A 12,537-nucleotide genomic window follows, 5' to 3' on the forward strand; every position below is an offset into this window, starting at 1 on the left:
CCTCCGTGGATGTGTTCCTCTACTTCTTCGAGGCGAAGAACCCTGGGGACAGGTCCTGGGTTAGTCTGAATGGGGTTGCTGGACGGGTACTCTTGGGCCTGTATCAGTAATCCTTCAAAGATTGGAAAGGCAGGTTCTACATGATATCTGCCACCCCACAAAGTCCAACCTTGCTCGAGGGGTACCCCCTCTACTGGGTTCCTGGGGTTGAGTTCAAGAAACCCCGGGACCTCGAAGCCATGGCCCTCTACGAGCGCGAGTTATGTGGGATGTTCCTTGGGGCCAAGTACAACTCTGCTCTTCTCATCAAACATGAGTTTGATGTGTTGGCTTTGAAAAAATACATAGGTAGGCTCTTCTTCTTTCACCTCCTAGGATACCTGCACATCCTCATGCATGCTTGCATACATTTTGACTCACTTGCATAACTATGCCATCTAACTCTTCTTTTTCCCTTCGATGTAGATACGATGTCAGGGAAGGAAAGGAGGAAAGCTTTGCTGGAGCTTGCCAGACTCCAGGGGGCCAAAGGGACTGGCTCCTCTTCTTCCACCACCGATCCTATCGCAGCTCCTCCTCTCTCGGTCGCGCCAGCTGAAGGCCCCGAGCCAGGAAGGAAAAGAAGGAAGCTGGTGAAGGCCTTTCCTTCATCTGCTGCTCCTGCTCCTTCAACCGAAGAGGAGAGCTCTGGCTCTCCTCTCGTACACCGCAAGAGGAAGCTTCCAGCGGTTGGGGGGGCTTCATCTCTTCAGCCTGGGGAGATTGAGGTAGTGGAGATAGAGGAAGATTCGCCCTCGCCCCCCTCTATTCAACCTGCCCCAGTGCCAACATTCTTTCCCTCTCCCCAACAACTGCCATCCCCAATTCCTCGATCGCCATCTCCTCCCCCAGCAGGCCAACCACTTGGTCAATCCACTCCACCTGCTGGGGGCGATTCTACTCGCTCGGGGGATCTCGCGGGACCTCTCGTGTCGCCACCACCACTGCCAACCTCCGCCGCTACCGCTAAAGATGGCGGGGCTAGCTCTCGACCAAGCGGCTCTGGAGCAACCAATGAGAACTTCAGCCGAGTCATTGCTCTGGTTCGACAGCTCATTCGCAGCCGGGAGCTCATTGAGTGGAACAGGGAGGAGGTGGACATGCACCTGGCGAAGCAGATAGTGCTTTCCCTGGAGTTTTCCACCCAGCACCGCAAGCAGCTAATCATGGAGAAAAGGATCAAGGAGCTCGAGCATGACAAGGAGTCACTGCAAAGTGACTTTGAGGCTGCCCAAGGATCCGTAGAGCTGATGAGGGGTATGGTGGAGAAAACCAGGGGAGAGTACCTAGCGCAGGTCCAAGAGACCATCAAGACTGAGATCTTGATGGGGGCAAGCCATCAATGTCTTGGACTGCGAGGTGGTGGAGTTGCGGGGCAAGGTGACCCACCTGGAGGCCGAGACTTCCTCCCTACGCAAACTGAACTCACAACTGGCGGGGGATCTCGAGTCTGCCAGGGAAACGGCCACTACTGGGGAGAAGAAGCTTGAGGAGGCGGTGAGCAAGCTGTCTGAGGCAAAGGGCCAATTGGAAGAAGCTGCTTCTTCCATTGCTTCCCTTACCACCGAGAAGAATGCTGCGGAGGCCTCCAAGCAAAAGCTCGAAGTGGAGAACGCTGACCTTATGGGCGTGGGCGCTGAAGCCCTTGCTGATGGGTTCGAGCTGGCACTCGAGCAGATCAAATGCGTTCTTCCGGATCTGGACCTCTCCCAGTTCAGCATCTATCACGAAGTGGTAGATGGAAAACTCATCCCTCCTCCTTGAGCTCTTTCTCTTTTTTGTAATTTTACACTTCTGCACAATTTGTTGCACTTGGAACTTGTATAAACTTTGTTGCGTAATATACACTAGTTTCAGCCGCATATCTTTCTCTTCGCATTTTCTTAAGCTTTGTCTTTCTCTTTGCACACGACTAACTGTTAGCTAACTTAGGTTTAGCGCGATCTTGTACTCTTTGATCTTGGCCTCTACTTGATCACGACTAGCTACTCCCTTAGCTTTGTATTTAACGGTTCTTGTGCATAGCTTTGTACTGGACGACTGACTAGGCGTAGTCTGTCTGCCTCAGCTTGTTGTGTAAGAATTTGTTTGGAAAAGTTTCCTCCGACAAGGCAAGACTGATCGGTCGTCGTTCTTCAAGCAGCGTACCCACCAACGACTCATCAGTCATCGTTCTTCGGGCAGCGTACCCACCGACAACTCATCAATCATCGTTCTTCATACTTCACTTTGCTTCTTTGTCGCTCTAGCGCTAAGTGCATAGAGGACATCGATCGTCAGAGGTGATACCTTGTTTGGCGAAATTTGCTCAACTGCGTGAACTCAACAATACTGGAACTTGACCCTCCATGTACCGCTTTTAACTCGAGCAAACTGTTTAACCTTATAACAAACTTGGCAAACTGTTAACTCAAAGTAAACTTGAGCAACTATCAACTCTTCGGCGATGACGTTCAATAAAACTTGTGAACTTAAGGCAACAAATCTTAACATAAAATCACTTACTAGGCAGCAGGTTCTGACTCAAACTAGTATTAAAATACAGTTTACCTGATCTGCCAAGTGAAATCCTCCCTACTTCTGTCATCGCCCGGGACTCTTCGGATCTGGTACCCACCGCACAACCCCTTCACTGTTTCAACTTTCACGCCATAAGGTTCTGGCGATGTTACCTTTCTTCTTTTCATGACCTGATCATTGTTCCCTCATCTGGGGGTAGAGGCGCCTTTCGGATCCTCCTCTACCTCCCTGAGTTTCGGACCAATGATCTGGTCTTACTGGGTCAATATTGATGTTTCACTTAAAGGGGGAAAGGCATTTTCTTTCCCTTCCCACCGCTTAAGGTCACAAACACCCCTGACTTTTCAGCTCATCTTGCCTGAACTCACTCGGTGAGAAGGACTTTTTCTTGCCTGAACTCACTCTAAGGTGAGAAGGACTTTATCTTGCTTGAACTCACTCTAAAGTGAGAAGAAATTTTTCTTGCCTGAACTCACTCTAAGGTGAGAAGGACTTTATCTGGTGCCTCAACTTGCCCAGGGTGTACATCTCCACCCCCCTGGATGCACTGAGGACTTTTAATCTTGCCTCTATCTGCTGGTGCAGAGAGGTCCTTTAATCTGTTCTCGCCTGCACTCGCACAAAGTCGAGGAGGACATTATCTCTTTCTCGCCTCAAGACGTGCGAGGGCGTTGAGGTCTTTAATCATTGTTGGTGCCTCCGATCGCCGAAAAACGATGGGGACTTTAAAACTTTTAACTGAGAGCATGCAATACGATTTTACTGTTGCCCTAGATCACATACGAGTAATAAGGCCTTTTTTCTAAAACTCTCGAAGCCATAAGCATGCAAACATAGAAGCTTTAAACTTTGAAAAACTCTTCTTTATTGGGTGGCCTCATTAAAAACCCTCCTTAGGGAAAAAAGAGTGCCCCCTTGAAATTGTTTTAACAGAAACTATTCAGATCTCTTCATATTCGTCTTTACTTACAAGGCTTTAACTGTAATACGACTTGAGATGTGTGGCGTTCCAAGTGCGAGGAATCGCCCCTCCTTCTAACGTCTCCAAGCGGTAGGCGCCATTCCCGAGCGCCTCGGTTATTCTGAACGGTCCCGTCCACTTGGGCGATAACTTGTTATGCATCTCATACTGATGGGCCTTCCTCATCACCAGATCGCTGCTTCTAAACTGTCTTGACATTACCTTAGAGTTGTACCTTCGCTCAACTCTTCTCTTTAATGCTTCGGCTTTCACTCTCGCCTCCTCCCTGACCTCATCCAGCAAATCCAGATTCATTCTTCTTTCTTCGTTCGAGTCTTCCGCCACGAAGTTCTGGAATCTCAGCGAGCTTTCCTGGATTTCGACTGGAATCATCGCATCACATCCATAAACCAAGCTAAAGGGGGTCTCGTGGGTTCCTGACTGCTCAGTGGTATGGTATGCCCAAACTATGCGGGGTACCTCTTCAGCCCACGATCCTTTAGCTTTCTCTAATCTTCTCTTTAAACCTCTCAGCAACACCCGATTGGCAGACTCCACTTGGCCATTCGTCTGTGGGTGCTCGACGGATGCAAACACCTGTTGTATCCCCACCTCTTCGCACAGCTTTTTCAAGAGGTGACTTGCAAACTGAGTCCCATTGTCTGACACCAGGCGTTTAGGCACACCAAACCGGCACACTATGTTCTTCCATACAAAGCTCTCGATCTTGTGTGCGGTGATCTGGGCCACTGGCTCCGCTTCGATCCACTTGGTGAAGTACTCAATCGCCACCACCAAGTACTTCATCTGCCTGATCGCCAATGGGAAGGGTCCCAGAATGTCAATTCCCCAAGTATGGAACGACCAGGGGCTGTAAATCGACTTCAGCTCTTCTAGGGGTGCCTTGTGCCAATCGGCGTGCTGCTGGCATTGCTTGCAACGCTGGGCGTATCTCTTGCAATCTTCTCTCATCGTGGGCCAGTAATAGCCTGCACGGATAGTCCTTGTCGCCAGCGATCGACCTCCAATGTGGCTCCCGCAAATTCCCTCATGGAGCTCAGCCATAATCCTCGTGCACTTCTCTCCGTGTATACATACAAGAAGGGGGTGTGTGAATCCAAACCTGTACAGCTCGCCGTCAATAAGGGTAAACTTGCTGGAGCTCTTCTTTACTTTTCTGGCCTCAGTTGAGTCAACTGGAAGCACACCATCCGCTAAATAACGTTGGTAAGGCGTTATCCACGTGTCTGGCTCGTGGACAGCGCAAATCTGCATCGGTCTTGCCCCTTCCGCTGGGCGCGCTCTGACCCTCGGCGCCCTCAGATTTTCCTGCGTTAGGGATCTATGACTTCTCGCCGGTCTTCCCATTGATCTACCAACATGGAGAACTTGGTGGTCTGCCACGAATGCTCGAGGCGCTTTCAAAGTTTCTTGAATGACAGTCCTCTGCCTACCCCCCTTGCCCGAACTGGCGAGCTTGGCTAGCAAGTCAGCTCGGGCATTTTGTTCTCTTGGCATGTGCACCACTTCAAATGAAGCGAAAGATCTTCTTAGCTCTTGCACGTACTCCAAGTAGGCTGCCATCTGCGGGTCCTTGGCTTGGAACTCGCCAGTCACTTGTCCCGTGACCAACAGCACTCTCGCCCCCATTTCCTTAGCCAGCAAGATTCCAGCGATCAAAGCCTCATACTCTGCTTGGTTGTTGCTTGCTTTGAAACCGAACCTCAATGACCGCTCTATCAACACTCCGTTGGGCCCTTCCAAGATGACCCCAGCCCCACTGCCCAGCTGGTTGGACGACCCATCAACAGAGAGTACCCAACGAAAGTCACCCTCGGCGTTTTGTGTCACCTCGGAGGACAACTCGACCACGAAATCGGCGAAGACTTGCCCTTTGATCGATCCCCGGGGTTCATACTTGATGTCGAGCTCCGAAAGCTTGACCGCCCACTTCACCATCCTTCCAGCCACATCGGGCTTCTTCAAAACCTTCTGGATCGGCAGATCAGTCATCACCAGTACCGTGAAGCTCTGGAAGTAATGGCGCAATCTCCTTGCCGAGAATACAACCGCTAATGCTGCCTTTTCTAGGGCCTGGTACCTTACCTCCGGGCCTTGCAGCACCTTGCTAACGAAATATATAGGCCTTTGGGTCTGGTCCTGATCCTGCACTAGCACTGCGCTGATCGCCCTCTCAGTTATGGCAAAGTACAGCTCGAGGGGTGTTATGTCTTGGGGCTTGCACAGAATTGGGGGGCTCGCCAAATATTCCTCGAGCTTTACGAAGGCCTCCTCACACTCCTTTGTCCAAACAAATCTGTTGTTTCTCTTCAAACATTGGAAGTATGGGTGGCCCTTCTCTCCGCTTGCCGATACGAATCGAGACAGGGCGGTCATCCGCCCCATGAGTTGCTGCACCTCCTTCACATTGGCGGGGCTCCTCATTGCCAAAATGGTGGCGCACTTCTCGGGGTTAGCCTCAATTCCCCTCTCTGACAGAAGAAACCCCAGAAATTTCCCTGCTTCTACACCAAAAACGCACTTTTCAGGATTCAGTTTTAGCTTGTACCTGGCTATTGTGGTGAACAACTCTTCCAAGTCTGCGACGTGCTTGTCTTTCTCCAGGGACGTCACGACCATGTCGTCGACGTATGCCTGCACATTCCTTTCGAGCATGGGCGCGAGCACCTTGTCCATCAGCCTTTGGTACGTGGCCCCTGCATTCTTCAACCCGAAGGGCATCACCGTGTAGCAATAACATGACCTTTCCGTCATGAAGGCGGTCTTCTCTTCGTCCATGGGGTGAATTTTGATTTGGTTGTACCCCGAGAAGGCTTCCAGGAAACTGAGCAGCTTGCACCCTGATGCACTGTCTACTAGGGCGTCAATGCTTGGCAAAGGGTAAGAGTCCTTCGGGAAGGCCATGTTCAAGTCTGTAAAGTCAACGCACATCCGCCATTTTCCGGTGCTCTTCTTGACCAGGAGGACGTTAGCGAGCCATTCTGGATATTGGATTTCCCTGATGTGGCCCGTTGCAAGTAGTTTCCGTGTCTCTTCTTTGATCGCCTGTCTCTTCTCCTCATTGAATTTTCTTCTTCTTTGGCGGATGGGCCTGACTTGGGGGTCCATTGCCAAACGATGGCACAAGAAATCGGGGTCGATCCCCGGCATATCTGAAGCAGCCCACGCAAACGCATCCAAGTGTCTACTAATTACTTCGGCGATCTGGTCTTGCGTCTTGCTATCTAGGGTTCTTCCCAACTTAAACACCTTACCACTGATCTCCTTCTCGAGCCATTCCTCTACTGGCTGAGGTTTCCTCTCGCTGGCGATCAGCGCCCTCGCGATACCGGTTTCTCTGGCGGTCTCCGAGCAGTTTCTCTCCGATCTTGCCTCTACATTCCCCATTGGCACATCGCCCTCGGCGACCACCTCTAACGCCGCATCCGAAACTCGCCGGGGTTCACGCTCCGGCTCCACGCCAGGGGGAGGCGTTGTGGTTACATGACACACCGACCTCTTGTTCTTGAGGCTGTTTTCGTAACACTTCTTCGCCTCCTTCTGGTCGGAGCAAATAGTGATGATCATACCCTCAATAGACGGCAGCTTGACCTTCATGTGCCTTGTCAAAGGCACAACTCCTGTTCTGTTGAGCGTTGGCCTCCCCAGCAGTATGTTGTACGTTGACGGGGCGTTTACAACAAGGTACCTGACCTTCTCCGTTCGTGAGGCCAAGCCGTTAGTGAAGGTCGTCCTCAGCTCGATATACCCCCTCACCTCCACTTGGTCGCCGGCAAAACCGTACAAGCAGCCCCCGTATGGTCTTAGCTGATCGGAGGACAGCTGCAACTTCTCAAAGGTTGGCCAAAACATCATGTATGCTGAGATTCCTTGGTCGACCAGCACCCGGTAGACGGTCCTTCCTGCCGTGACAAGCGAGATCACAATAGGGTCGTTGTCGTGAGGCACCACGTCCCTGCGGTCCTCCTTGGTGAACGTGATGTCCACGTCGGGCGAGTGGTCTTCAAAGACTTCTACTGACATTATCGACCTCGCATACCTCTTTCGTTGCGACGTTGTGCACCCCCTGCCGAAGAATCCGCCAGCTATGGTGTGGATCTCGCCATGAATAGGCACCTCGTGCTGTTGCCCTCCGCTGCTCGCCGGTTGAGACCCCGATGCTTGGTCCGCTTGCTTCTCTAGCAAGTAATCCTTCAGGAAACTACATTTGACCAGCTCGGCGAGCTGGTGCCCCAGGGCCAAACACGAATTGATAGAGTGGCCAAAACTCTTGTGGAACTCGCACCATGCGTCTGATTTTGCCCCCAAGATCTTCTCCGCCGTTTTCTCAGGCACTTTGAGCCTGGCAGCTATGTTTGGGATGGCGATCAAATCAGCCAAACCCATCACAAACTCATACCTGGGGGGGCGATAACTCTCCCTGGGGCGCCCTGGTCCCTTGCTTTTATTTTTCTTAGGGTCGTAAGGATGACGCGTCCTTTGATCCCTCTTTCCCGCCGCCGCCTCCATTACCCTCTAAGGATGTACCCTTGCTTGGGTGCGCGGTTTAGCTGGGGCCACATATCCTCTCTTCTCGGTGACCTCGCTCTCGGCGGCGATATGAGCCACAGCACGTCGCCGGATTTCGGCGAAACGTGGCGAGGTGGCTCCTGATGAGCGACTCACTAAAAGGCCCAGGCAACACGCCCTTTTTGAAGGCGTGCTCGAACATCTCTTCGTCCTTTCCTGGCAAACAGACTATCCGAGCTCCGAATCTGTTCAGGAAATCCTTCAAGGAATCCCCTTGGTACTGCCTTATATAAAATAAGTCGTAAGACACCAACGGTGGCGCCTTGTTCACTATGTACTGCTCAACAAACATCTTGGAAAACTGCTGGAACGTGGTAATGTGGCCAGTGGGTATACTGACGAACCAGTCCAACGCCGTTCCGCTCAAGGTGCTCATGAACACCTTACAATACACCGCGTCTGAGCCCCCTGAGAGCATCATCTGAGTATGAAACGCCGTGAGATGGGCTTCAGGGTCCTCCACCCTAGTGAAAGACGCTTTCACTGCCACAGTGCTAGCCGGGACCACCGAGTCCATGATCTCTTGGGAAAATGGCATAGGAAAGCTGCGTGGTGGGGATGGGGGTGCAGACCTGTCCCCTGCCGCACGCTCCTCCTGCTCCTGAAGGGCTTTGCGCAGCTCTTCGTTGATCCTGTTGAGCTCCTCGTTCCTTGCTTGCGAGGCCACCAGCGCCTCGTGCATCCTTTCCTACTCAAAACGTGATGCAGCCACGTTCTCCTGCAGCGTCCTCATCATGTCCATCACTTGCGTCATGGACACAACATCTTCGTCGGTTGATGGCGCAACTGAACTGGAGCGCGTTGTCCTCCTCCTTCCTCAGCAAACTCAGCAGCTCAAAGAACTCCAAACAAAACTCCAGGAGTCACCTGCGATAGCGAGCAGCTGAACGGAAAACACTCGAAGCACCACAAACACAAACTATGGTTGGGAATCACGTTTTATACGTGCCCCACGGTGGGCGCCAAATGATCCTGCCGACAACTCGAGCGCGGAGGAATCGCTTCGTAGCTCTCTCCCTACCCCGTCTACGCGACTGTGTTATCTGCAAAATCACCCTCAGAACCTTTTCTAAGATCTCGAAACACGACCTGCAAAACACTCAGACGGCGCCTCTAGCGGCCGTTTGCACTCCGACGATCAAGTTAGATCACAGAACCACCAATAAGAAAAACTGTGTAGTAACGTGTGTAGAAAAAACCTCCGTTGAATCTCACTCTAATTCTCTTTTATGCCTCCTCCTGTATCTACGCCTAACAGAATTCTGTTATGCCTCTCTAGCATGTGTCAGAACCCTGTTGCGCTTTTCTGTGGCAACGTACCTCCAGAATCAGTAAAACGTGAGTGTCCGCGCGTGTCTGTACCTTTAACGGCACGGAGTGCACCTTTGTCTGGACCGCGCCCCTCTCAGATGATGACACGTGGAGGCATGCAACTAACCACACACGTGTCACTACTTGAAGGGCTCTAGCCTTCTCTCTGTGTGTCTAAGTTATTCCCTTGCGGAGTAACTTAGCGCATTCCTTTTATCTGGGTAAATCGCATACTCTCAGGAGAACGCCAGGTGTGGCTGGTCTAGGCACACTCACCAAGCATTGCTCTCTGCGCAAACGATTTCCCCTTCACGATGTCATGCACGTAATGGGTTGAGGGAGTCGCCAATCACTGACCGGTTTGCTAGCTCCCTCAGGCCACTCTCATGCACGATTCTATGAGACATGTTCATGCGAGGTCCGTGCGTAACGCTCTCGCTGGGAACCTCAGCCCCAGCTTAACTGCGTGTAACATGAGACCCCGATGACCATGCACTCGATGACTGATCGGTGCTCTATTGCTTCTCGCGTTCTGCCCCCAGGTGTTCATCTGGGAACTGATCTGTCGGTGACCGCTTGGTTACTGACCACCGATCACCGTTCTGGGTGATCTGTCCCCTGACTTCTCTGCCGACTGATCTGTCGGTGGCCACTTGGCTACTGACCGCCGATCACCTCTTTGGATGACCTCCGATCACCGTTCTAGGTGATCTGCTCCCTGATCTCTCTGTCAACCGATCCACGTGTCAACCTACGAGTGGCCCACGTGATTATCTTCTGCTGACGTCATCAACTACCTATGACCGACCGAATCACGCATTATATTCAGATTGCATTGCTTTAAACCAGTTTGAATCAGATAAAGCTTGTTTATAACCAAGGGGTTCAGCAGATGATAGAGTAGAGATGAGTTGCAGTGGTGGAATCCCTAGAAAAACAAAAATATAGAGAAACTTTCTCACTAGACGTGCCTAAAGTGGGATCTATCGCATACTTTTTTCATTAGGTACAGTAGGAAATTTATCATGATGCCATGGCTATTAAAGTAATTTTTTTATATCTTTAAAAAACAAAATTCTTTAACTAGTTTAATTATATGAATGTTTAGCCATCCAAATTCTCAAAGCAATTACGAAATTTTGGTTAGATTTTTCTGGAGGAAATCACCTCTCCCCGACTTTATTTATGTGCTGGTTTCCCTAATGTTTTATTCTCTTTTATATTAAATGAATATAAATAAAAATTAGTTTATTTACTCAATAAAAAATATATGTAAAATGTAGGTATATAAAATAAATATAAGTATTTAAAATATTTAAGGTTATTACTAATCATTATTAAAACTTAATTTAAATTTTTAGTATTGTTAAAAATGTTATGATTTATGATTAGTAATAGTAATAGATAGTAATTATTTTAACATTTTCCTAAAATAAAAATAATTAAATTTTTAATATTCATAAGTAATGTGAATATAAAATATGAATATTAAATTAACATTAAAAACTTAAATTATTGATAAGGAATTAATAATTTTATTATTAAAGTATATAAAAATAATAATTTAATAAAACAATTATTATTAATGGAAAAATGTAATTGACTATTGTTATTAATTTGAATTTATTATTGTTAATAAATTTATAAATGTATAGATTTAGTGTTAATTAGAAATGTACTATTTAAAAAATATTATTTGTGATAAAAAAAAATTATATTATAGTATTTAAAATGATTATTTATGAAAAATAAAATATTTAAAATAATATTTGATGATGAAACATATAAAGGCAAAGATTTTTAAAATATTTTAAAAAAATATTAAAGAAATTTATAAATAATAAATTTAACTAAAAATATTTGAAAAAAGAAAACTTATTTAAGAAATTAATAAAACAATATTTAATTATGAAACATTTAAATAATTACATAATGGTAATTAAAGCTATGGAAGGAAAGTAGATGGAATTTGATAGCATTGAGCTCTTCTCTTTTGTGATTTTTGGGGGTTTGCGGAAGCTTAGTGGTTTGTTGATGGATCAAGGCCCTCCTAGGAGGTGTGGTTGCCTTGGAGGTGAATGAGAGTAGGGAAATTGAGGGAGGTTCGGCCAACCCCCTTTGGAAGGTGAAGGTATTGAAGATTAAGACCGAAATCTTAGGCAAGGGAGTAAAGTATGGCTCAAGTTTGCCAGCATAACAATACTCAATTTAATCTTGAAATTACATGAGGTAGGCTCCTCCTTTTATAGCCTAAGGAGGACCGTAAGTGGTAAGCTAAATGAGGAGCAAATGTAAGATAAATGAGATGCAAATGAGAAGCACATGGAGCACATGGCACATGGGAGCACATGGCCTCCTAACCTTCACATGGCCGGTCCTAGATTAGTGGTAGGTTCTAGAAAACCGTAACTAATCTAGGTTAACCCTTTCTTAATCCTAATTTGCAGAATTTAAACAAAGGTTCACAAGGTTATGCTATTTGCACCACAATTAAAACTAAGCTATACTTGTTGGGCCTTCTTGGACATCAACTCTCTTGGTCCTAGACGCTTCTTGTGGGTCCTAGATGCTTCTTGTGGGTGCCCTCTATGCAAGGTTGGTCCTAGACGCTCTCTTGGTTGCCTTTCATGCAAGGTTGGTCCTAGACGCTCTTTTGGGTGTTGGGGCCTCTTCCATCATCCCCTCCCTCTTGAAAAGGATTTGTCCACAAATCCAATGCTTTTTCTTCAACAAGGGGGATGAATGTGGCTGGATGGTGTCCATCATTTCCTCCTTCTTGAGAAGATCTATTCTCAGATCTACAGATTTGATCTCGAATAGCAGCCTCTTGCTTCGTCAAGGTTTGTCCTCCCGGATCAAATGTCCATCTATGGGAATCTTGAAACAAAGCAAAGGAGTTAATGTGAGCAATTGGAGAAAACTTAATTGTATGAAGTTGCCATTTTTGTTTTTCTTTTGTCTCTGGCAACTTTTCACAATATTTCTCTTTTGATGGTTGTATGTGTTCTCTAATCCTCTTATGCTTTGTAAAATTTTCAATAGTGGTTACTTTTTCCTTAGGCATAATTCCTTTAGGAAGTGGTAACAACTCAAAAAGAGAAAGAGGACTATGTTCA

The 12,537-nt window shown here is 47.9% G+C and overlaps 1 protein-coding gene across 1 annotated transcript; it reads left to right on the forward strand.

Annotated features, from left to right (window-relative positions):
- Nucleotides 1-239: 239 nt before the first annotated feature.
- On the forward strand, nt 240-1,803 carry LOC137834264 (uncharacterized). Its single transcript, XM_068642326.1, has 3 exons — nt 240-348; nt 466-1,296; nt 1,376-1,803. Exons 1-3 carry the CDS (start codon nt 240-242, stop codon nt 1,801-1,803), a joined length of 1,368 nt encoding a protein of 455 aa, XP_068498427.1.
- Nucleotides 1,804-12,537: the final 10,734 nt, after the last annotated feature.

The sequence above is a fragment of the Phaseolus vulgaris genome, chromosome 5 (genome assembly GCF_000499845.2).
Source record: "Phaseolus vulgaris cultivar G19833 chromosome 5, P. vulgaris v2.0, whole genome shotgun sequence".
Taxonomy (NCBI): Eukaryota; Viridiplantae; Streptophyta; class Magnoliopsida; order Fabales; family Fabaceae; genus Phaseolus; species Phaseolus vulgaris.